At 37.5% G+C, this 25,970-nt stretch overlaps 1 protein-coding gene across 3 annotated transcripts in view; it reads left to right on the forward strand.

The window, feature by feature from the left end:
• The window catches only part of TACC2 (transforming acidic coiled-coil containing protein 2), a 133,523-nt gene that overhangs the window by 63,339 nt on the left and 44,214 nt on the right, over window positions 1–25,970 (forward strand). For 2 of the 3 annotated variants that reach the window (XM_063307285.1, XM_063307286.1), the window contains exons 4-6: window positions 18,453–18,601; window positions 19,451–19,501; window positions 23,742–25,056. In XM_063307285.1, coding sequence (XP_063163355.1) covers window positions 18,453–18,601; window positions 19,451–19,501; window positions 23,742–25,056 — 1,515 coding nt within the window. Of the gene's footprint in view, window positions 1–3,526; window positions 3,765–18,452; window positions 18,602–19,450; window positions 19,502–23,741; window positions 25,057–25,970 lie in introns of those variants that run through there. The other variant, XM_063307287.1, reaches the window with a different exon arrangement.

Here is a 25,970-nt window from a genome sequence, read left to right on the forward strand (position 1 = left end):
TCTGTCTGTCTGTCTGTCTGTCTGTCTGTCTGTCTGTCTGTCTGTCTATCTATCTATCTATCTATCTATCTATCTATCTATCTATCTATCTATCTATCTATCTATCTGATTTATCACCGCCCATCTCCCAAAAGGGACTCATATGCATGAATTGCAGATACACAGTATCAGATACATGAGTATCTTTCTGTTTATGATGGTGATCAACCAAATATTTCAGGTAGAAACACAGGAACAACTGAATAGTTGAATTCATTTCCTCTTTATTTTTCAACATGTGGTAACCTTACAAGCATGGTACTGCTGAACAAATCCCATTAAAGCAGATATTTAGCAGAGAATTTTTTCTGGAAAAGGCAGGATTTTGCTATCTAAACTTGCAGTCTTGCCTCTCAAGTTAGTGTAAAATAACAACTATCGAGTTTATTTATTATTATTTATTTATTAAATTTATATCACCGCCCATCTCCCCCAATGGGGGACTCAGTTGTTATATTGTTGGCTTTATCAATTGCCAGTTGCAGTCTCCAGGTTTGCTAAGCTTAAATGGAAATGGAGTCTTAGCAGTTTGAAACAGAATAGCGTATTATTTTCCTATGGATGAGTATTTAGTTCTTTAAAATCCCAATGTCCCCTGAAATGCAAAAAAGAAAAAGAAAAGAAAATCCAAAACCAAAGCTTTTGATCAAAAGACCGAAGGGTCCTTGCACACAGACTGGATTTTTTTTGCATCCCTAATGTATCCTCTCTCACACACACACCTTCAAAATTCTCGTCTTTTAGGAATAGGCAGGGAAATACAAGGCCTAAGAGGTAGTAAAAAATGAAACTCAAAATTGCAGATTTGTTCTTTTTTTTTTTGGAATGGAATTGGGAACCAATTGCCCTTGATTACAGACCTTGTGGAAATATGGGAAACAAGGGGTTAAGTAGATGTAAGTGTCTTTCTGATGAGTATTTTCTTGCCTTGGACACTGGCCTAAACTCTAAATATAACTTGGTTGTTTCCTCTCATCTCTTAAGAGAGTTCTGCAGATGTGCTGCATAGTTTAAAGAGAGATGATTATTCAGTGTCCGTTGTTGCAAGTGTTGCCATACTGTCATCAAGATGAGTGTCTGTTGATGAAGGTATGTACATCTGTGCTTTTTCTTATGGCAATGCCATATCCCAGCAATGGAAAAATTGGCAGCCTTGAATAGGAGAGTTAATGAATGTGACATAAAAGTGTTTCATGTGAGTTTGCATGATTGCATTAGCTGTCGTTAACTCCTTTTTTCTTGTGCAGATGTACTTAAAGCAATCCAAATGTATGTAATATTGTGCAAATGCACACACAACTGCAATTTACAACATGCATTATCAATCAAAGCTATATCTGTCATGGCCAGATTTGAAATTAGACTGAAACAAGTGGTAGCTGGATAGTATTCCCTGGCAAGCCTCTCAGATGGACCCCGCCAGTGGTGAAAGAACACAGGTACCAAGCCCCAATAGGCTGTGGGGTGAGCAGCATAAAAAGAGGAAAAGACTCAGATGGTTATTTCTTCCCTGCCACAGCTGCAACAGTCTCCCTTCAGTTCCTCACTCAGTGCAAAGTGTTATTTTCAGTTGAGGAAGGATGGACAAGAAGTCCAGCAGTGGGAAATGCTGCTGCTTCTGCTGCTGCTGATGACTGAAGTGATCGTTTACTTTCTTCTGTACTGCTCCATCACTTTGGCTCTTCTCAAGCCAGGTGACTAGGATTTTTTTCCCCTTGTCTTTTCTTTTAAATTAAGTGTTGGACAAGGGGTAGTTTTGGATGCCTCCTTGCCTTCATTATTTATATTCCCCTGGAAATGGATCTATAGATAAGCTGCATCATTCAGAATCTAGTGGTTTAGCTGGTTTAGTAAAATATTTGTTTCCTAAAGTTGATGACACAGATTAAATTTTACTGTTTTTCTAAACAAATACAATTGTCCTATAGTAGTATTACTTAGAATGTCACAGAAGCAGGGAGAATCAAATCACACTATTTCAAGTAAGGAATGTGCACTGTCTCTTACTCTATTTAATAAAATGATTGATTGATTGATTGATTGATTGATTGTTTATGTGCCATCAAGTCATTTTCCACTCCTAGTGATCACATAGATAGATTTTTTTTCCATGTTAATCTATCCCTAACCTGTTCTTTCATGTCTTCCAACAGTGCCCCCATCACCACTGTAATCACCTTGTTACTGGTCATCCTCTTCTTCTCTTTCCTTCGATCTTTCCCAGCATTACTGCCTTTTCCAGAGAGCTAGGTCTTTGCATAATGTGTCCAAAGTAGGACAATTTGAGCCTGTTCATTTGTGCCTCAAGTAAAACTATATGCATATAGCCATTCTTTCTATGAATTACCCTGTTCCATTGCAAAGTATTATAAAGATGCATTTAGTTCCATCTTTAAAGTTTTTCAGTACGTCTTCATTATCTATCACTTGTATTGCTTGAGGTTTTCCAGTTTTAATAATTTATTAAAACTACATAGATTTGAGAATGTTACCGGGTTTCTTTTGTCCTATTATATAAGTGAGTGATAGCCAAATAAATTTCTAATGACATTCTGCTTCTATATAGGCCTGTGACATGTGATCCCTTTCAAGGCTCAGATCCAATGATCTAAATTTCAGACTAATCTCTGGGTAACCAAATAGAGGCTGGGTTCACATATCATACCAAGGTATGTTTTCCCTGTGGTTCACCACAGTGGAAGAGCCTAACCATTGTAGTGTATAAACTCTGACGTATGGCTTGACGTTATATGATAAGGTAGCTATGACAACATACTGTAGCTGTTAAGGCTTAATTAGCAAACCATTATTTTTTTAAAAAAATACAATAGCTTTGTATAATGCATAAATATGTAATACTGTATAGCATGGTAGCAATTGACATTGAGCCACTTTGGTTATAAAAAAATTGTGTTTCGGGGCAGATGAATCTAAATTATTTAATTTTCTTACGCTTTGCAGATTACCAGACTAAAATCTGAAGTTTGGGAAGCAGCATTTTATTGCAGTTTAGTCCTGTTTCCATTCTCTTGGGAAGAAGTGAGATTCCTGAATCGTATGGGAATATTTAGGATGAAATCTCAATTTTTTTTCCCTAGAGATGGATGCTGTGCTGTTCTGCAAGGCTGAAGAAAACTAATGCTCTTCCCAGGGTAATTGCATTGCAGTAAAATAGGCCTCTCCTTTCTTATCTTGGTAACATTGGTTTATTTCTGGAGAGTCTTTTTTTTCCCCTCAGAAAAAGGAAAAATGCAATCTTTTCACATTTTGATTGTTAGTCTCAATTGTACAATAGCACACTACCTATTACAGGAAGAGTGTCAGGTACAAGCTAGGCACTAAGAATTAATAGACAAACGGGGAAAAGACTGCTTATAAGTGACTGGTTCTGCTTATCTTAAGTAAACAAATTGCTTGGCTTCTACTGTGCCAAAGATAATTCAGTGTTGCAGGCAGAAAGCTGATATAGGAAACCTCCATATATTAACTGACTTCCTAGGAGGAATACCTTTTGAAACCATTTTAAAGAGGATTTCCTTTTGGTTGCTATACAAAACACACTGTCATAACCCAGAAGATCGCCAAAGAAAAGAAGAAGAAACATTTTTCCAGTTTCTGGTTTCCAGAAATATAATTTATTTTAGCATTATAATATCAAGAGACATCTGTTAGAGCTACACACTTGAAAAAGAAATGGAAGGCATACATGAGGTGCCATCAAAATGGTGAGAGAATGACACAGACGTGTTGGGAGTCTTTGAGAAGAGTTAATATAAGATGATATGGGGCATCATAAAAAGCTAAGTGTGAAAATATATAATAATTTTTAAAATGAAATGCCTAAATATTTTATTCATTAGATATTTATGTAAATATCTATGTAATTTTAAATTGAGTTCTGTATTTTTCATTCTGCTCTTGCATGTTCTAGGTAGATAAATTATTTAAAATAAAAATTTTGGTTGGTTGTAGAAATATGATGTCCAGTAGAGTTGGATGTGAGTGTTAGATAGAATCTGAAGGTAGAGGTAGGGCTGATATATCCGAATAGTAATAATACCTGCAGTGGTAAGATGAAAGATCAGGGCAGGAACAGTACCATAAGGAATAGTTCATACAGTTAGCCTGAGAAACAGGAAAGGATAATGAGTAAGATTACAAACAAGGGAATAGTAACTCTTTTAAAAATAACATGCTATAAAAGGATGGTTGTGTTGGATGGAAACATGTGAATCTTGTATGGGTAATGTTGGATTTTAACACTTGAACAACTGACACACAGTTGGCTATTATTTTGATTGGACCCAGGGGGAGGAATTACTTAGTTTCAGTATGACAGACAATTTTAAAAGAAGCTTCTGAAATCTAAAACTACAAAACATAACTGGAATTAAAATAATAAATATACTCAGATAGTTTGCTGTGTTTTGTATTTTGGCTTATATGTCTCATAAAGATCTCTAGTTCTAACCCAATAGTAATGGGAAGCTCGCAGGAGGAGATGGTTCTACCTCAGATGCTACTGCACAGCCCTAAGAAAGAATGAGCCAAGAAATAGTGACAGAGCAGTGCTTGGGAAGAGCAGAGCATCCGTCTGACCAGATGAAAATGTAATGAAATTGTTCTCTTGTTGGATCATAGCCACGGTGGTGATGATGATGATGATGATGATGATGATAGCCACTCTAAAAGATTTGCAGAGTTGCTGTAGGAGGTTGCAATGTGTTGCATGAGGGGGAAATCACTTGTAATCTTTTTGTGACAATACAGTGAAGCCTCATAACCCCTAAAATGTGTTCCCTAATTTTGTCTTTGTAAGCACTTGGCTTGTGCTTTCCAGACAACAAACACTGTTCACCAGTGAGAGGCAGGAGACTTTAAGTATTAACCAGAGGTCCGACCTTAAAGGGGTGTCCCTTTGGGCAAAAGAAGGCTCTGTCTTGAGCAAATATGAAAAGGTTTGACAGGTAAGTTAAAACTACAGTCTAACACAGAAGAATGTATTCTGCCAGTGGCAGCCAAGGAAATGTATATATCCTCTGAAAAACAGCCAGAGGCAAACAGACTTCTGCATGTATAGAAACCAGAAGAATCATACTTCTGTGGCAGTGTCCTAGCTGATGATGCAAGAAAAAATTATTAATTTTGCTATTATGTTTACCCATTGTTTTGGTTACCTATTACTTTCCTCTATCACATTGGCTGGGGAATTCTGGGAGTTGAAGCCCACATATCTTAAAGTTGCCAAGGTTGAGAAACACTGGGCTTAGACAATGATGAGCTTTGCAATTTCCAGTTGTCAGTCAAATCATGGGATAGATGATCTTATCTCTGGGAAAGTCTTTCAAGGGGTATAATAGAAAGCTGTTAATAGTTTTTTTAAAAATGTTCTGAAGGATATTTCAAGAAAATGGATTCTTAAGGATGCTTATTCTGTAAATAGAGTGGAATATCCATCTGACTGTTAGGGCATTAGATGGCTGCCTATGGGAAGAAAGTGAATGGTTTAGGATTTTAAACCCTTTCTATAATTCACTGACCCATCAATTTACTGTATATTGGTTAGACTAAAGTCAGTCCTATATAAGGGCAGAAGCAATAGTGTAACCTCTGTTAAAAATGGGAGGATTGTTGTTCTGTAAATGGATATAGTATTACCATTGTGTGAGAGAAGGAAAATATGTATATTTTTGTTGTTTGCATGTAGAGCTTCAACATACATGTTCGTGTGATTACCTGACATGTGCCTCAATAAGCTATTATCAAAAGCAGCAGGAGCAGCAGAACAACAGCAAAATAAACTTATTTGAACAAGCAAGTTTTAAGGATAGAACCACAATGGCTATTGTCTATTTAATTCCTACCTCATAGCGAGGCACATATGAGAACTCTGCAAATCTGAATTCAGTGGTGAGAAGTATAGTATTTTCCATAGTGTATTCTGGGAAACAGTTTTAATTCATGCTTGGGAAGTTTTCAGAGGAATGGAGTCCAGCATGATGAATGAAGATACAGTCATGGAATTTATTATATTTATCATTTGTGTCTCTCTAGAGCAGAGGGAAAGGGGAACTTTAATGCAATTTGAGTCGTAGTGGGAAGATTGAAAATACACATTTTTTTCTTACTATATGCCTGATAAAGAAATCCAATAAACACAGGCTTAAATTTATAGCCTGATTCTATGATGAATCTGTGTGAATGGTGCACTGTACTGTGGGGAAACAGAATCGATACAGCAGAAATGGGCAGTAGACCTGATCCGGTAATTAAACCTTGTAATTCACTGTTATGTACTGTTTTTCTCGCAGTTCTAGAGAGCATGATAAAATTGAGATACACACACACACGGACAAAACCATATATATTAACTAGGTTGATTAAGCCTTGGTCAGCTAAACGTTTTGGCTTTGTTGAGGCAAAATGATTGGGAAAATGTTTAGGGGGCTGTGCTTTGGACTCGTACTTCTCCATTTCTATTTCTTCTTGTTCTATTGTAAGTAATTTAGAACTGTCTGCTATTATTTATCCACAATTTCTTATGTTATCCAGACTCTTAAATATGGATAGCATTAACTGTATGTTGCTTCAACATGCACCTTCATAAAGCGCAATTCAAAATGAGTTTCTTTAAAACAAATCATCATTAATGTTAGCCACAGTTTTTCAGTCATAGATGGCATATCATGCTATGGCTTAAGAAGAATGGTAGCAGAAGCATCTTGTCCTTCTCCCTGCTGGGTGGGAGTACTTTGTTGGCATCTATAGAAGTTCGAAGTGTACATTGTGCAAGACCTTGGTGTGCCATGATGATCAAATGCACCTGCCCTCCAGAACTCCCTCCTCAGTTTGCCAGCCAGGTTTGGTGATAAATTATAACTTTGTCTACTGTTGGATACAGCAGAAATGTGTTAATTTTTTTCCTTTTGTTTTAAAGTATTGTTTGGAATTTTAAGGACTTGTGTTTCCCATGCTCCTCCCATTTTTCTGCTTTTATCCTGCCCATTTCTTTCAACATGCCACTTCATGACCAAAGAAATGTTGCCCAACCCTGGCTATAATTTACTTCATGAGAAGCAGGTATAAACTGTAAAGCTAGTATGTTTTTATATGTATTGGAGGAGTGACAGTCGTGTGTGGTGAGAGACAATCTACCCCATTAATACCCCCATATATCTTTCTTCATTATTTTCTCCTGTGCATTAGTATTATTCTTCATTATTTACCGCTGTGCATCAAGTTTTCCAGATTCTATGCAATCCTTATATATTATCAAGTGAATACCTGGAAGATCTGTGGTTGGAGGGAAGAACAGAGAGACTCTTGGTGTGTGAATTTGTGGTGGAAAGAAAAGTGGAGATGAAAATTGAATTGTAAATGTACAATTGTTGGGGTTGCCAAATGTGATGGAAGAAGCTTTGTGAAAGTACTTGCAAAAGAAGTAAGATTGTAGAATATGGAAAATGGAGAGACATGTGCAAAGGAAGAAGAAATGGAATAAAAAGTTGTAGAGATCGTAGATATGCACTGTGATTGTGATGTGGGAAAAAGAACTGTGTGAATATAGATCTGCAGGAAGGAAGGAAGAAGGTGGAGTTGTGAAGGATTTGAATTATGAATAGGACTTGCGTTATTTTTGTTGAATGCATATCATTCCTGATATGGTGAATTGACAAGAAAAAGTAATTTCAATTGATTCATTGAGTTGGTTTCTTGTATAGGTGTGAACTGGGAGGGTTGAAGTTAGTTGGAGGACTTGTCCAGCACCTTTGACAAATTATTTATTGGAGATATATTTCTAATTTTGTGTTTACCTGAAAACACTACATAATCACACACACAGCAAAGTGGATTGTGCATGACTACAGGGCTTTTTAATCATTCTCATTATCATGTATGTCCCATTGTACTTTTTAATACATACTGTTGTTGTTTTATAAAGAAATCTGGGTCAGTAACCCATAAAAACGTTTGACTTGACTATGTAATCTGTAATATATGAGACCTGGCTTTGTACAACTGCTGGCTTATAGTGAAGAGAAACTGGTACTGTGTTTGCTACCGCCATTATTGTTCAGCAAAGCTTGTTGTGGGGAGAGGAAGAGGCATTGCTGAGCCCATTCTCATGCTATGTTTTGGTTGTCCTTGGTTCTCTTAATTTTGTCTGGCTTAGTTTTATTTATTTTGATGATTTGGAGGTGATAAATTTGTTTCTTGTTTTGTTTTTCTCCTTTTTAAAATTGGGGTTGAATTGGTAATTGATTTGGTTGATGCATTATTTTTATTTTGGCATTTTTCTTGATTTTCTTTGTGGATGTTTATTGTCTGTGATGTGCATTCAGGGGAGCGACAGATGATTAGCAGCTCCCATGTCATGAGTACTGATAGTGAGCAGGAGGGGGCCCCTATCCAGGGGGGAAAATGCATGCGTAGTACTGAGGAGTTAAGCAGCCACTCAAAGAGACACAGATCAGACCCACCTTAACTTTTGGGGTTTATCTGTCTGGGTTTTTCCCACGCTTCTTCAGTTTGTTAGGATTTTCTGTCTAATGTAGCAGTAATAAAACACTAGAGACCTATTCCTTGTCTCAGCGTGGTTCCTGGCTGTTAGGACATCCCAGAGGGGGAGGGGGCAAAACCACAATGGGTCTCATGCTGGCCATTCCAGCAGATGGAAAATCGGGTAGGTTGTGTCTGTTCCCTGATCTGGCCCAGTTCCATTCTAGGGAAGTTGGGAAGGTGCACAAATAACCCCTTTTCTCTCTTCTTCTCTTTTGCATGCTAGATTGGTAGAAAGTAAGATTTATTTCAGAATGACAAGGCTGTCTGGTTTATGTGACAGGGACATGGTGGGGGGGACTGGGCGATATTATTTGGGCCCAGCTGTTCCCACTAGATTTCTGGGTTTAGGAGCAAAAATGGGATGAGGTATGGTGGGAGGTGTGGCCCTCATTGCCAGAGGTCTAAGATAAAAGAAGCTAAAGGCTCAGAGTCTAGTTGTGGATTCTCTTGGAATGCCATGTAGTCAGCTACCCAACAGTCTCTCTGTGTGAAGTGTTGGAGCTGTTCTCAGAAATGGAATTGAAGGTCCTCAGACTTTCGATTCTTGGATACTTCAATATTTATGCCAGGACTAGTCTTTTTGGAGAATCTCAGGCATTCATGGCCTCTATAACTACTATGGTCCTGTCTCAGTATTTTTTGTACTTATTTGTAGATATTGCAAACATACTCTGGACCCAGTGTTTTGCATCGATACTTGTGATATGTGATTGGGGAGCCAGACGTGATTCCTTTGTCACAGATGGATTACCATCTGGTTACATTGCAGTGTTTGGCTATCCCCCTTCCTTCCTTTCAAGTGCCCTGAGCCAGTTTTGAGAATCATTTTCTGAATCTGAAAGAATTCCAGAATCTATTGGTGGGTAAATGTATTGTGCTGAAATCTTAAAGCTTTAGTGAATTATTGGAATTTCTAAGTATGCTCTTGATTATTTGGCTCCTAAATGTCCTTTCTCAGCCCACTGCGCCCAAGAATTCTTTGGTTTACGGAAGAACTGCAGACAGTGAATTGGGATGGCAGACGTCTACAGTGGCAGTGGTTTACGTCTAAGAGCAAGCACTGTATAAAGTGGATTGGAAAGTCTATGCGATGGGACTGGTGATAGAAGAAAAAAGTTTTCTCCATCCCCATTGCTCAAAATCACTCAAGAAAGCTGTTCTGAGGGGTTAGAAGGTTGCCACAGTCTATTAAGGCTATGTAAGCCCTCTCTGAAGCTTTGGCAGCTTTATGGACTTTTTCACAGACAAAGTCTGTCATACGCATTTCAAATTATGATGTGTTTGATGCTGGTGTGAAGGAGAGAAGACGTTAGCTGGTCTTGGGTTGATGAATTGGTTTTGATCTGTCTCACTGAGGATGAGGACAGAGTGTCTGAATGAGTTCAGCCAGCACATGTGCTTTAGTTTCTGCTTTCCCTGAAGATGTATATGATTTTTAATGCCTCCTTCTGCAGAGGGGAGATGCTGCTAGCCTTAATGATGAAGAAATCATTATATTATAGCTCTCCTTCTTAATAACTTTAGCTGTGTTTTGAATCTTTGGCTTGTGGCCAAGTGGGTGATGCCACAACAATGCTCCTGGATGAAATTGGTTATCTAGAGCAGCCTTTCTCAACCTTTTGATCCTGGAGGAACCCTTGAAATATTCTTCAGGCCTTGGGGAACCCCTGCACATTCAGGCTCAAATATAGGCCAGAAGTTACAGAATTATTATATTTTTTCATGGCTAGACCTGTATACACAGTATGCATTAACAGTGTTCTTAAACTAAAAATAAAGAATTATTTAATGTGAAGTTGCCTGAATTTGAAATAATTTTTAAAATAGCTTGTGATCTCCCAGGGAACCCCTAGTGACCTCTTGTGGAACCCTAGGGCTCCACAGAACCCTGGTTGAGAAACCCTCATTTAGACTGTTGAGATGGCTTTGGTCATCCCGATAGACATCTTTTAAGGGAGCAGAATAGGGAAAGTTTGTCCATGCTCGTGCTGCTGGGTAATTCTGTGGTTTTTGATACCATTGACTGTGGTATCCTTCAGGACTGCCTTCAAGAATTGGGGGTTGGGTGCATGGCTTTGTTGTGGTGCTGCTTCTTCCTTCAGTGCATGTTTATGTCAACCTTGCATGGTAGTCCAGTCAGAAGCACAACCAGATGGACTAACTATACTTTATTGTGGAGTTATATTAACAGAATCTTGCAAGTCTGAAAATACATATTTCCTTTACAACCCAAGAAACTAGGGAGGGTCCCTTCTGAGATGTTTGCCACACCCGCATTCCTTTTGCAGGCTAAGTTACTTCTTGTCCTACCATTCTTCTGGCTGTGGCTCTTCCCGCTGTCTTCCAAGGTCATTCCCACATAACATTATGGTTTCAGACAGCAGTCCTGGGAAAGTTGTGCTCTAATCCACAATCTTCTGGCATAGCTAGCCTTCCACTTAGACTCTTTCTACATGGGGATGCCTTCAAAAGGTTACAGAAATTACTGTGAGTCCAAAATGTGGCAGCCAGGCTTCTGTCAAGGGTCTCATGGCAAAAGCATGCAATAGATACCTGCCCCAGCTAAGTTGCATTGGCTTATAGTTGCCTTCAGTGCCAAAGTTCAAAGTGCTTGTTGTTCCCCCTGCAGATAAGGACTGTTTAAGGTTGCCTCTTCTTGTTTTAAGATAAATCTTAGAGCATATTTTTTATTCTCTAGTGTTCTGCCCATAGTAGCCATGCTTTATTTACTACCATTTCTTTTTCAGACACTATTGTTATCTTTGTCTTTAATTAACTTTGGTCTTTTAGTTAGTTAATTTAGACATTCACATTTAAAAAGACAATCTTTAATTTTAAAGAAAAAGAAAATTAAAAAAAATTAAAAATACAAACTAAAAATACAGACTAAGAAAGAAAAAAAGAAAAATACATTATATTTTATACTTATCAATAGTCACTGGTTTACTAATGAATTCACTACTATAATGTATTGTAAACAATACAAATTATTATTGTAAGATACCACAAAATCTCTGCCATACTAATACATATTTCTGCATTGTTTGATTAGTAGAATATATTGCCTCTTCCAAAACAGATGTCACACATTTCTGACAACCATTCATTGACATCTGGAATAATATCACTTTTTCAATTTCTCAATATAATTCTTTAAACACCCTCTGCCCCCCCCATGCTTGATACAACCATAATTCCTGAAAATAGTTGAATTCCAAAGCTTTGATTCCTAGTTCAATATTACATTAACATCTTTAACACTGAAAGATTTTCCATGAATCTGCTTATATACACTGATACACTATAACAAAAAGATACTAAATAATCACATGACCATATTGTATGGATCAGTGAGCTCTCAATTTTTTAATACCTCAAGCACAGAAAATCCGATGTCCATTCTTTCAAATCCATTCTTTGGGGAGTCCAGTACACCCTACATACAAATTTTTGATGCATTAACCTTAATCTCAGATCTGTAGATACCATTCAAACATTTTTTTAAGGGCATGAATCCATTGCTGGGACTTTATAGGAGATTCCAGTTTCTTAGTCCATGTTTGAAATATCCCAGAAATGTCCACTTCAAAAATATTCTTTAAAAGTGGTTTTTGAGACGTTTACGTTTTTGATGGCTTTATGATGTTTGTATTTTATTCTGTGTTGTTTTACTTCTGTGCTTTTGATGCTATTGATTCTGTTGTTAACTGCTGCATAGGCTGGTTTGTAGGTTGGGAACATGGGATATGTAAATGGTGGAACACCATTCCACCTGAGATTAGGTTAACCCCAACCCTGCTGGACTTTCTTAAGGCCCTAAAAAATTGGTTTTGTGCCTGGGCCTGGGCCCCTGGGAGTGTGATAGAGCCCATCTCTTGGCTTTTTGATGGTAATTTTATGATGCTTGGCTGCTATGTGTTGTATTTTATATTATATATCTTATTTGTTTTTTATCTATTTTATTGTAAACTTCCCAGAGTCATGTATGTGAGAAGGACAGCTATATAAATCAAGTAAACAAACAAACTTACTATCTGTTAATAAATCCATTAGCTCAGTGATGGACAATTATAATCTACAGGCCATTTCGGACCCCTTAGAGCTTTTTGTCCAGGAACTTTTCATCTTACCTAATTTGCCTGGCTGAGGAGTGAATGGTACAATGAATCTTCTCAATGCCCAAATGAGGGCAGTGGCCTCCAATTGTATCAGAGAGAGAGAGAGAGAGAGAGAGCCATATCACCCGCCATTAAAATGGAGACTTCAGAAGAGGTGTCCTGCAAGAAGCAGTGAGCTGGGCCATGTAATTTTGAAAATGAAGGGTAGACAGTAAGGCAAGATTGTGTGTCCTTCTCCTATCAACTGATGAAGAATTTGTTTGATGAAGAGGAGTGCTATAATACTGTTTTCTTTGTGGAAGCGTGTTGTGACCAGAGCTTTACACGTTAACCAGGAGATAACAGATGAGTCAAATAAAGGCAGAGAAATAGATTGTTGTGCAGTGGTTTATTCAGCTGAATTCATATGTGTGACATTTTTCCTTCTCCGCTGTGGCTTTTGTTATTTTTTTCCCCTTTTTTAAACCTTTTATTAGGGCTATGTTTTATAAATAAAATTCATGGTTAGTTTTTGAAAATTGAGATTTTAAAACAAGGACTCATACAAGGATTTTGCTTGTATTGCTCACATTAGGCAAAGGAAAAAGGATGAACATGTTTTCTTTGTAATGTATTTCTGTGATGGCATAGCAATAGTAAGTAAATGGTTTTATTTAATTCAGATCCATATTGGTTTCTTCAGCACATTTATGGGCCGCTGTCTAATTTAAGGTTTGAAGAATTGGTTCATCCTGGCGCTACTATATGCTGAACCCAGAATTTTTATTTATGTTTGAAACATGAAGCTTCAACAGATAGAGTTGCAATACATTATTCTTGAATGTCAGTACAGCTTTTCTTTCCTTTTGCATAATATGTGCAGTGCTATTTAACTACGAAAGGCAATAATATGTGCTGTGCAGTAAAAATCTTGCTGTTATGTATTGCTTGGCTTCATTTATAATGGTTTACCATAGTACTAAATTAATCTGTCTCTCTGCTCATGCTAATATTCTTGACCTAAATACAGTACTTTAAAAGGAAATGTGATTAAGAGGGAAGAGGATTAGGATTTATGACAAAAGTTTTATGTAAGGTACCATAGTGAGAATCGTTAAAATTTTTCGAAAGAGCTTGTATAATATTTATTAATGAATTCAGTTCTAAATTAACATTCTCCAAAGGATGTTTTGACTTCAGTATTGCTTGATTTCCTATTTAATTTGAATTCTCTATTTCCTCTGGGGGCTCTTCTTTTCTTGCTTTTGAAATGACTACTGTCCTTACAATTTTAGATACTGACTTAAATTTTATCAATCTTCAGTGGTCTACAGCATCATATAATTGGATCATCTTGTCTGGCTTGGATAAGCACAGGAATTCTGCATATTTAATGTTTACTGTTTAATCTTAATAGTGCCACAAATAAAATGTGCAGTGAAGAAGACTAACATTTGAATGTCCTGCAGAAGAAAATATTTTTAAACTCAGAATATCTATATTTTTATGGTTAATAGGCTGATGCTTTAATAGTAGTACAGTTGCTGTGAGGAACATTTTAGATCTAGGTCACCATTCTTGAAAAATATGAGGAAAGAGAGCCAAAGCTTAATAGTAGAACATATCCTTTGCATGCAGAATGTCCCAACTCTAGTCTTTGCTATATCCAGATAGAGCTTCAGCTGAAAATCATAATGAATCACTGCTAGTCAGTTTCAATGATACTGGACTAGAAGAATCGGTGGCCTTCACTCAGGATAGGGCACCTTCCAATTTTCTTATGTCTTGTTCAGTTTTGGCAAAAATATAGCATCATGCCTCTCAAGATGTTTCTGAATTATAACTTCAAAGTTCTGTCATTAGCCAGACTGGTTTGGGTTGCTGGAATTATCAATTCCTGCAGAGAAACTGGATCATTCCATTTTGCAAGCATTTACCACTGACATGCAGGAAAGTCTGCAAGAGAGCAGGCTGATCAAGGAACACAGAAATACTGTGAAAGTAAACTAAAGCTAGTTTGAGTGTCTAATTTTCAGCCTTGGGAACAGCTGTTTATAGGTATATGATGGTGGATGTATGCTTTTGTTCAGTTTTTTTATTCTTATCCAGATGATTTCTCATGTAATCTACCGACATATGCACATACTGTTATCTAAAATTTCATCTACCTCTGTTGCTCTATGTGGAAAAGTTTCATTTCCTGGCACTGTTCCTACATAACATCTCTTCAACAAAAATAATGAGCATTGTTGCAGTAACCAAGATATGGGACAGATTGTAAAATTCCAATGTCCAAAACATCCCAACATAAGCAAGGATTTCACTGACTTCTTGTTGATTTCTCACCCCAGTTCAAAGTGCTGGTGGATCCAGGTTCTGGAAAGAATGCCAGTCTCCATAGCATATACTGTACATCTCTAGTGATGTCAGCATCAACTAAGGAAAGGGCTTTCTTAACTCAGCCACTCCAGTTATAGAACTTCATTCCTAAGTGACATATTCCATTATCAGCATTTTCTAGATATGAGGTAAAAAAAACCCACCATTTTTATTGATGGAGGGAGGGAGGGAGATAAGGAAATATAAACAATTCTACAGTATGAGAAAGGGTGGTATGTAGGGTTCAATTAAACTTAAAAACAAAACGATTTATGAATTGCTGCTAGCCAGGTATTAGAGCAAACATTTGTGATTTAAAAAAAATTCCATTCAAACTTTTTTTGACACAGGGTTGGTGAAATGAAATAGCACAATCTTAATTTCATTGGAACTGACACAGGATCCTTTGTTTTTCTGGAATTAGGGTCAATGAATTGTGTCTGGTTAACAGAGATAGCTTCAGTCTTCCTCTCTATTTTGTGGGTATCTCTACTGTTTAAAGATTTCCAGGCAATACTTCATGTTCATGCTAATAAGTAAGCAGGAGATTATACTACTTTATTAAGTCTAAAAAAAATGGAAGGAAATAGTGCATCAGATAAGAATGCCATCTTTGAACCATAAGTTGTTGGCAAGTGTTTGAAACAGGACCTTGTTTGACATATGTTTACTGTGAGGTAATATATGATGTGGTCCTAACAAAGATAACCTTTGTAGAAGAAAGTAGGTTGTGCTTTCATCTTGGTTTAAGTGGGATGAGGAATTGAGGAGAGAAGCCATAAAGTTTCAAAAGTTGATGTATCCAGGGAAGGTCTCTTGGTTTAGTGCTGTAGTTTTGTTTTTCTTTAATAGAAGGCATTTATTTATGCTGTACTGTACTGGGAAGTTGGGAGGAACAGGGTGTATCTTAGAACTGGGTGTAGCTTAGAAGGAGTAATAACAATAAAAATCTCACCATGTGCTTTTGCATGCTACACAAGCATAGACTGAACCAGGAAGCTAAAAAAAAGTGTTTTGAGGAGCTATTAATAAACAACAAAGAGAAATATATCAGCTGAAAGCAAACGGGTGTCATTTTTCTATGCTGGTGGTAATTTTATTTATAATAAGCATAAGCAAACTGAAAAAAGAACTTGGAACAATTTACTAAAAATCTTTTGGTTTTGCACAGGCTTAATAAGGCAAATAATTTTGGAGAGGATGGCTAGTTCCAGACAGCTGCATGTAAATCTGACAATGTCAGATAAAATGTCACTGACATTCTGCAGAAATAACAGAGAAAAGATCAATCCCTCAAAATCAGGAGGAACACTAAAGGATTTTCACCTACTGCCTTTATAGACATCCCACCAAAAAAAACCCCTGAATTAAATTATTCTTGTAGGAATGCAAATCCAGCAATTGCCCATAATCACTGAAAAGGAATCATTTATTGCAGATCCTACAGCTGGCTTGCAAAAGGATCTTGCTGGTTGCTTGCAAGGATCTGCTTTGTTCTCCAGGTGTGGTGAAAACAGGGAAGTTCTGTGCTTTCCTGCTGTGTCTGGGTGGCTTACAGACAGATTCTTCAGGAGGAAATGGCTGTCACCTCATGGGAAATTTTATCCCTGTGCATTCGGCACATTGGATGAGGACAGCTGTAAGAAGCAGCAGTCTATAGCAGTGTTTCTCAACCTTGGTAACTTTAAGATGTGTGGACTTCAACTCCCAGAATTCCCTGGGAGTTGAAGTCCACACATCTTAAAGTTGCCAAGGTTGAGAAACACTGGTCTATAGTATCCTAGCTGTGTGACAAACCATGGGATATTGCAAGTCAGGAAACCATCAAACATTAGATTCATTTCGTTTAAAAAAAAAAAAAGAGGAGGAGGAGGAAGCTGCCATTTGATCAATTAAATTCTTGCTGAATAATGTTCAAGATAAAGTGTGCTACATTGTTTTCAACTGTATTTTAAACATGTATAATTGTATCTAGTGTTTCATTTCATTCATAAAAAACACACCTTCATTTATTTTCAGCTCTATAATATTCATAACCTCAAATGTTAATTTGCTTTAACTTAATCTTTGTGGATCTTTGTATTACTTGTACACTATTTCCCTGAACTTCATTTTTACTACAGCAACCTTCTATAATCTGGTATCCTCCAGATACACTAGATATTTTGTTGTCTTCAGTTTTGACTTCCCTTGTCTGCATGGACAAGTTCATGGAGTTTTTTAAGCAACATTTTCAGAAATGGTCTGCCATTGCCGCCTTCTCAGTGGTGAAAGTGACTAGCCCAGTTGGCTTCCATACCTAAGGCAGGAATAGAACTCAGGTATCAAGTCGTCTAGTCCAGCACCTTAACCACTAGACCAAAACCCATAATTCCCAGTATCACTGTCAGCTGCTGATGGAGATAGTTATAGTCCAGCATGTTTGGAGGTCATCTTTTGGGGGATAAAGTGTTCCATCTTTAACTAGTTTGACTTTACATACTGCATTTATGATTGTGCTAATCTTGTTCTTCAGTGTCTTTTTATTTGTTTGAAATAGCTTTTAAAAATTAAGTTCACAGATCTTTATGCAGAAAATGGTTTAAAATATATTTTAAAATAGCCTAAATAATTGAGGCAATGTGTAGAAAATTTTTGATCATGATGAATTAACTATCAGGATATATGAAATGAATGAATGAATGAATGAATGACTTTACTGATAGCCAGCAATTTTGAAGGAAGAAAGGATGCTTTTGCATGTATTGAGAATGTTCGTGTTTTGTGTGAACTGTGAAAAATGAGTCTGTCCCATCTCCATTAACAGTACATTAGTCTGAAAGGCTCTAGGCAGCATCCAATGTCACCTAAAGGCCGTGTTTTCTTGTTTTATAGGAACTCTCATTCAGCTGCACATCAAGGTAGATCTCTTCAGACTTGAGAGCATTATGAGACTCTCATAAGATTTTGCTTATTAGGTTTGCTTATGCTTGTGCCAAGAAAAAAAATCCAACATCCTATCAAAAGGTTCCATTAACATTGCTTTTGTTTGTCTATGCTGAAGCCTCCTTTATGCCAGAAAGGCAGGCTTTTTTCAGGTGCCTTTCACTTGATCCCACCTGCATGTTTGCTTTTGTGATGTCTTGAAATCTACAGTAGTGTCAAGATTTCTTCAGAATAAAGTTGAGAACATGATATTCTGCTCGAGAAATCATGCTGCAAAAAAAGCCTGATAGTTCCTCAATAGCTCTGAAAAAAAGCAGAGGTATTCTTGCTTTCTCAGATAGGAGAGCTCTACATTTTGCAAAAGTTGTTTGTTTTTGTTTGCCTTGTTCTTAGGAAAAAAATAGCCATGCAATGCTTTTCTTTTTTTCCTTCCTTTTCGTATGTGCTCAGGAGTTCAGACTCTGAAGAAGCATTTGAAACACCAGAATCTACAACTCCTGTAAAGGCTGCATCTCCACTACCACAACTACCACCGGAAGTTGTAGCATTTGACATAGAGGAACAGGAAGTAAGACCTCAGCTTCCATCAGAAGACACAGGTAACAATTGTACAGTGAATAGGATGGGCTTCTCTGCACATGTACAGTCTGTACACTTGGAGAGCACCAGAATAGATTTGGGAAGAGCCTCAGTATTCCTGAGGAGTGTTTGTAGCTCAGCGGTAGAGCACATGCTTTGTATGTCAAGTCTCTTGGTTTAACCATTAGGAATAATTCTGATTAAGAACTTGTCAAGCTTTATTGTAAAGCAACTTTACATGTTAGGTTAAAAGTACTGATCATCTCATTACCTTGTTCCCTGTGAAAGAGCTTGTATCAACAGTTTTAATTTTAATTTAATATTTCAATTCTGAGCCATCCTGACTCCTCTGGCTGGCTTATAATTAAAAAAGAATTACGAAGAAAATAACATACTGTATATCAAAGAAAAGGGAATACAACTGACCCAACAATTAAGCCTGTTGGATGGCATTTTTGCCTTATTTCACACAGGTAAATGTACAGTGAAGACGAGAAGTATAGAATTCATCCAAGCTGGCCCTCTTGAAAACCAGAAACTTTCCCCATACTTTGTTCTGGACTTCCTCCTGTATATGACAGTGATTCACTGATCAGATTCAATGTTTGGGAACCAGTTTTTGCTTCTCTCAGTAATAGCGGCTAACCCTTATTACTTTTCTAACCTTATGGGGTGTACATCAGGGGTGGAAACCTCAGAGCCTATTTGCCCTTTCCACAAAGTGCTGTATGCAGTTGCTGGAGCCCTTTGAAAAGTTGTTACTGTAATTGTGTTATCTGCAGTCAATTTAAATACAGTTAGAGTCCATCAGGCCATGTTGTAGCTCTTGTCCACACCTCAGTCACTTCTTTGTTCTTTACATTCTTCAGGTTGCAGTCCCAGCACACCTCCCAAAGGCCAAGTGAGCTCCGTGTCTCAAAGTAAGTTGGAAAGGAATGCTGTAACGTATTAGCCCTTCATTAGCTCCCCAACTCCCCCCAATAGCCTGTTAATAAGATATGTTTGTGTGTGTGTGTGTTTATGTTTGTGTACACAGAGAAATGGAAGCTTAAGAGTCAGTTTCTACATCTTTTTATTGCAATAAATCTCTGCTTTGGTTAGAATTAAGACTGGATTGGGCAAGTTGCAAAAACTGTAAATAAATAAATGTGCTTGGTTAATCTTCTCAAGAGAGCCAGTTTGGTGCAGTGGTTAAGGCACTGGGCCAGAAACCAGGAGACTGTGAGTTCTAGTCCTGCCTTGGGTACAAAGCCAGCTGTGTGACCTTGGGCCAGTCTCTCTCTCTTGGCCCTAGGAAGAAGGAAGTGGCAAACCATTTCGGAAAAACCTTGCCCGGAAAACTGCAGGGACTTGTCTAGGCAGTCTCCAAGAATCGTACACAATTGAACAGATTAAAAAAAAAATCTTTTGACAGCCTGTGCCATTTAGAATATCATGCCTGCTGTTCTGCTTGGAAACCTCATGCAGTGTATGCAAAGTTAATGCAATAAAAGATGGTGAATCTATATTTCTGTGGTGAATTGGAAGAAACTCAGAAAAACAACGTGAAGTATATCTGAAGTAAAAATAAATAGTATTAGCAATAATAACAATAACACATCTCTTTATCCTGAGTCCTCCATTCTGGGTACCCCACAACTCTCTGAATTCTCAGCATTTGCTTTGCAAACTGGGGAATTCTGTGGGTCAAAGTTCACATATCTGGAGAGCATCTAGATTGGTGAAGTCTGTCTTCTACAGTCCAAAATAATCAGGGTATCACTGTCAAAAACATCTCTCCATAACTTTGCCACAACTTTTGCTGCATATGCATTGTTGTTTAAATATCACTACATATTGTTCACATTTCATATTTTTCTGCAAAAAGTGTCTGCACCATCATTATGCCATCAGCAAACATAATTGATACTCAAATACGGAGAGAAGCCCTTTATAGAGATTTTGTTCTAGATGTATGAATATCCCCTGCTTGTCTTTCACCATTGTCTTCTTACATTTATTGTAAATCTGTACAGAACAATTACCTTTTCACATTTATTGTTGTCTCTATGAAAAGAAAATTAATTTTCCTGCTTGCTAAAGAAATGTAAATGAGGAAGGAGCGAAGATCATTTATGTTAAACAGGATTTGAAGAGAGGTTTTTAATTACAAAACTAAAGTGCAATTCATTCTGAAATCCCAGTTATTCACATTTATTCCTGTTTATTTCTATCCCTTTCTGTATTCTTTTTCTTTCATTCCTTCTGTGTTTTAAGCAGTAGAAAGTACTATATTCACAAGTACTATGTCCATAGTGAAAAAGATTATCATCTGGACTCTCCATATCAATTAAGATTCTTGAGTTTCTGAACGAAAGGCAAGATATAAATGTAATAAACATTTCCTGCTTTACGTATGATTTATATCCATTGTTATTTCCTTATGTTTTGCATGTATTTATATCCAGTCCTAAAAGATCTCTGGTGTGATGCTATCCAAAGCCCAGTAGTATTCATATGGCAAATCCATGCCAGACTTAATGTAACAGAAAAACTTCAGTCTCTGAGATTAAGTGTCATGAATAGTAAAACTCCCTTGTTGAGGCTGCTTTGAAGTGAAAGGGCGAAATTCCTTTCATTTCTGACCAGTTTTTGGTGTCAAGAGGGCAGGGTCTCAAAAACCGCTCTCTAGACACAAAGCTGCATTGTCTACTGTTCAAGTCTTCCTGGAACGGTTTTCCACTTGATTGTTCTGTTTTCATTAATACATTGAACAGAGTTCTTAGAGTAGCTTGTGTATGCACTTTTGAAGTTAGAGTATAAAAAGGAAAAGAAGGCTCACGTAAAAAATACTGTGAATTACTCTGTGTAGTCTATTCTAGTAAATTAACTATAGAATCTGGTATTTGAAGACTTCTAATACTGATAATGTGGTAAGCTCATTGGAAAAATAATGTCTGGGAGCAAGCAAATTTTTTTTAAGAACTTAATATACGTAAAAGGGCAGTGCATTTGATTCAGGAAATTAGATGAGCTGCAGCCCGATACAAGTAGGTATATCTGGTTTCTGGCACAATATGTTTTACTTCCTTGTGTTTTATTTTTTTCCTCGATTTGGGGTTTTTTAGTCCTTGGTAGCCACCTGGAGCTATATGCTGAGTGGACATTCATAAAATGTGCAACTTGGCTACAGGTAAATTTGACTTTGCCAGAAGTATTCCTAAATAGAGGATGTGTATGTGTTGGCCACATGAGTCACACAAACAGCTGCTAGCCCAAGTGGGCTCACAGAACCAGTATAGTGGCCCAGAATCTGGCATAAAACCAACAATGCCAAATTATCATCCATTCCTGCTGATTACATAGACCCATGTTTGTCATCGCCTTCTTTTAGCTCAAGCTCAAATGATGGTCCACTAGAATAGTGAAATGGATTGTGAATATGCTTTTGGCTTTGTTCTTAAGAGAAATTTTATGGGATCACATGACTAGTGCAGTAGTTGCTGGGGGAAAGACAACTCATCTGCTGAAAACATCAACGCTGACAGCCAGTAAATTATTTTCACTTTGATTTTTTATCGTCAGTGCCTTATTTTCATTGTGGAAGTATAATGGGCATGTAATTGTTTTGCCCAAGTATGGGCAGTGTGGTATATGAATTTAAATTTAAATTGATCAAATTGGTATTCTGGTAGGAAAGCCATGTTCAAATGAAGTCACCTTTTCCATTCAATAACCTATTTAATGTCTTAGAAATTAGAATGCTCAGATAGATAGATAGATAGATAGATAGATAGATAGATAGATAGATAGATAGATAGATAGATAGATTCTTTTTTAAGGGATGGCATGATAAAATTGCAGTTATTGCACTAAGGCAGTAAACGTGTAGGTAATTTTGAGATGGACTATGGCTGCCAGTTCCTACAATAAGTTACTTTACCCCAGTAGCATGGGTGTCTGTAAGGCACTGCCTTGGAAGAATGAAAAAAGCAGTGTTGCACTGCAAACTCCATCCCTTTCATGAATGTGACATCACAACACAAGTACAAAAGGAGAAGAGATTGCATTGTAATGCTGCAACACTGCCTTCATCATTCTGCAAGACAATATCAGATAAATCTCAATCATTCTCTGAAAGCTTGCCTCTGCATCATCAGCCAAAATCTGCTGGCAGAGTATTAGGGCTTAATAGGAAAGAAGACAGTATTACAGAATGTGTGTCTACCAGTTGAAAATGATTACTTGTTCCTTTCTTAAGTTCATGGCAGGCCTATCCTGTCTCCCATAACAAACCTTATAGTAGAAGGTAGAAGTTCAGCTAAAGGCAAAAATATGCAGCTTCTTCCTTGTTAACAACACATTTCCTATTTGGACTTCAGGGTTAAAGTCATTAGATTTGCTCTCAATATTGATTTTCAGTTCATGGAAATTTCTTGATAGCATTCTGTTGACTTGCACAATTATAAAGTATTTTTCTGATCTATGATTGTAATAAAAGATTTGGATTTGATTATAACATATAATTACCCATGTTATATTTTTAAAGGTAATGTATCCAAAATCTATTAGAAATTATTTTTGGAAAAACATAAAATTAATTCACTTCTTGCTTCCTATTTTTTGTTTATCCTGTGTGTTTCCTGATTTGAATGCTTGTCTTGAAGAAGAAGAAGAAAAAGAAGAAGAAAAGAGAGTAGGATGAGAAAAAAAAATGTTTAGCAAAGAAGGAATTGAACATTCTAAAAGGAAAGTTTTTTTTAATCAAATTTTGTCACCGCCCATCTCCCTCAAAAGAGGAACTCTGGGTGGTTTACAGTAAAGCTAAAAAGAGATTAAAATACAATAAAAACAAGATATCTTAAATATAAATATAAAATAGCATCCAGGTTGGCAATATGAAAAGTTCTGATTTAAATTCATAAGTACACGGGAACCACTTTAAGGTGCTAGCCACCCCCTGGATTGACTAACTCCCTTCCTGCCCCAAGCGAGATGGCAGAGCCAGGTCATTAACCCTTTCCGGAAGGCCAGGAGAGAAGGGGTCTGCCTCACCTCTGGTATATATCCTGAATTACAAGATGCATAATCTGCTTTCTTTTCTCTAGCTCTTTCCCTTCTCTAGCTACTTCAGGTTCAACATTCCTAAATGTTGATAATTTTTACCTTTGCTTTTTATAGGTTTTTGTTCTGAAACGGTATCAGTGACTGATGTTCCTCATTGTGAACCAATTGAAGAAACTCCATTGTCCCCTCCTTCGCACTCATTTTCTACAGTTTTTGATGAAGACAAGCCAATTGCTAGCAGTGGGATTTACAACCTAGACTTTGATAACATTGAAGTTGTAGATTCCTCACAAGCTGTAGATCCGAGCTCTCTAGACACAAAGAGTCGGGATTCCAAGTCACATGTTAGAAGAAAATCCACGGATTCTGTTCCAGTTTCTAGATCTACTTTATCTCGTTCCCTTAGTTTACAAGCTGGGGAATTTGATGGAGCCTCTTTTCTTGGGAATAACGAGACAGCAGGTTCTGCAACAGACACTTTTAGTACTGGTTCAAGCAGTGCTTCTAGTACTCTTAAGCGCACAAAAAAACCTAGGCCTGCTTCCTTAAAGAAAAAACAATTAGCAAAAAAATCCTTGGACGTATCTCCAGTAAAAGAGCCAGAAATATCAGACCTCAAGCAAGATTCTGCTGCCTCAAGTGACGAAAAGGTTTCTGAAGAACCTTTGGAGCCCACTGAACCTGAGCCTTTCAACGCTTCTCAAAGCACTGTCAAGAAAGACGAGTCTACTCCTGGACTGGAGGCATTGTGTGCATTTGACCCACATAACTTGGAAGAAATTCCTCTATCAGGAGACGGCAAAGTACAGAAATCTCCACTTGCCAACAAGAAAACTGTATCTCTTACCACAACACCAGAAGCTGTGGAGGTGACACCATCAGACACTGGGGGACAAGAAAATCCTCCAGGGAAAGGCTTGGCAGTGAGATTGGAATTTGATTATTCTGAGGAAAAAGGCAGTGGTGAGGAGCAGACAGAGAGTCCTCTTCTGCCCAAAAAAGTGGGCAAAAAACCTGGGGCCAAAATGCCCCTAAGGAGGCCAAAGGCTAAAAAGACTGGGGAAAAACTTGACAATACTCCCACAACCCCAACCAAGACTCCTGCTGAACCCAATGAGATTCCTGTCCCCAAAGGCTCATATACTTTTGATATTGACAAATGGGATGATCCCAACTTCAATCCATTCTCTTCCACTTGCAAAATGCAGAAGTCTCCGAAACTGCCTCAGCAAACCACCACAACGTACAGTTTCGAACCAGACATCTCTGAGGATTCTCTCGATCCATTCAAGCCTTCCTCAAAGGTAGCCACCTCTCCCACACAATCTCCAGCCTCCTTTGAGATTTCAGCTAATGTCAGTGAAATTAATGGATCAGAAGGAGATGGCCTGAACAAGCCTGCAAAAAAGAAGAAGACACCACTCAAGACGTAAGTCGAAATGTAGAAAAGTATGTGTGCAGTAAAACATTTCCCTGGACAAATCTTTGCAAACTTCCTTATGTTTTTATGTTGACACTATGTTTGTTGAACATGTTTGCTGTAGTATGTCCTACTCAGCTGAACTTCTGATACCAGAATAATCATATTACTGCAGCTGGAATTAAAACAAAGCATTTTCCTTTTTGACTTTGAGGTGCACGAGGAGCTCAATCCTTTTTTTAATTCTCAACATTTAGAGAGTAAGCTTTAATTTTGCTGGATGTATGATGTGTCTTTTGCTTCCGAGTTTAGGAATCATGCTAATCCCTAGGAGATGAGATTGGAGACATTTGGCAAAAGTTGTTCCTGTTTGGAGGACTGAGGAGCAACCTGACCCTCATTTTTTAAAAACAGTGTATTTTTTAAATTGTTGGGTTTCTTGTGGCATTCCATCATGACAAGGAAAAGCCTTCAAGGTCGTTTTTAAAAATAAAATCTAAATATATTCTGTAATACAACTGATCAGTTGATTCAGTCAAATAATAAAAAAAACTTGTCAGGATTAACAGGTTACTCTGCAGAGTGTTCATCATGAGGGTATAGTTTATGCAGAGTTCAGAATGACAGGAGCTATTCACATACTTAAAAGATAGCCTTTCTTTGGAGTATTTCAGTCCATTATAGCCCATTACAGCGGCTGGTTTACCAACAAGCCACAAATGTTATTGAAGTGAGTGTAGTTTATCTTTACTTTCTTAAAGTAAGGTCTGGACCTGGGAAAGTGGCTTGGAGGGTAACTGCCGACAGGTTTCCCTTCAGCTATATAGCTACTGTACGTGGATTTATTGATGAGCTGTGAAGCCATGATTAAAATTGGTTTTGAGAATGGGGAGCTAGATAGCATATCCTTGCAAACTTCATTG

This window comes from Candoia aspera, chromosome 6, assembly GCF_035149785.1.
Source record: "Candoia aspera isolate rCanAsp1 chromosome 6, rCanAsp1.hap2, whole genome shotgun sequence".
NCBI classification, from domain to species: Eukaryota; Metazoa; Chordata; class Lepidosauria; order Squamata; family Boidae; genus Candoia; species Candoia aspera.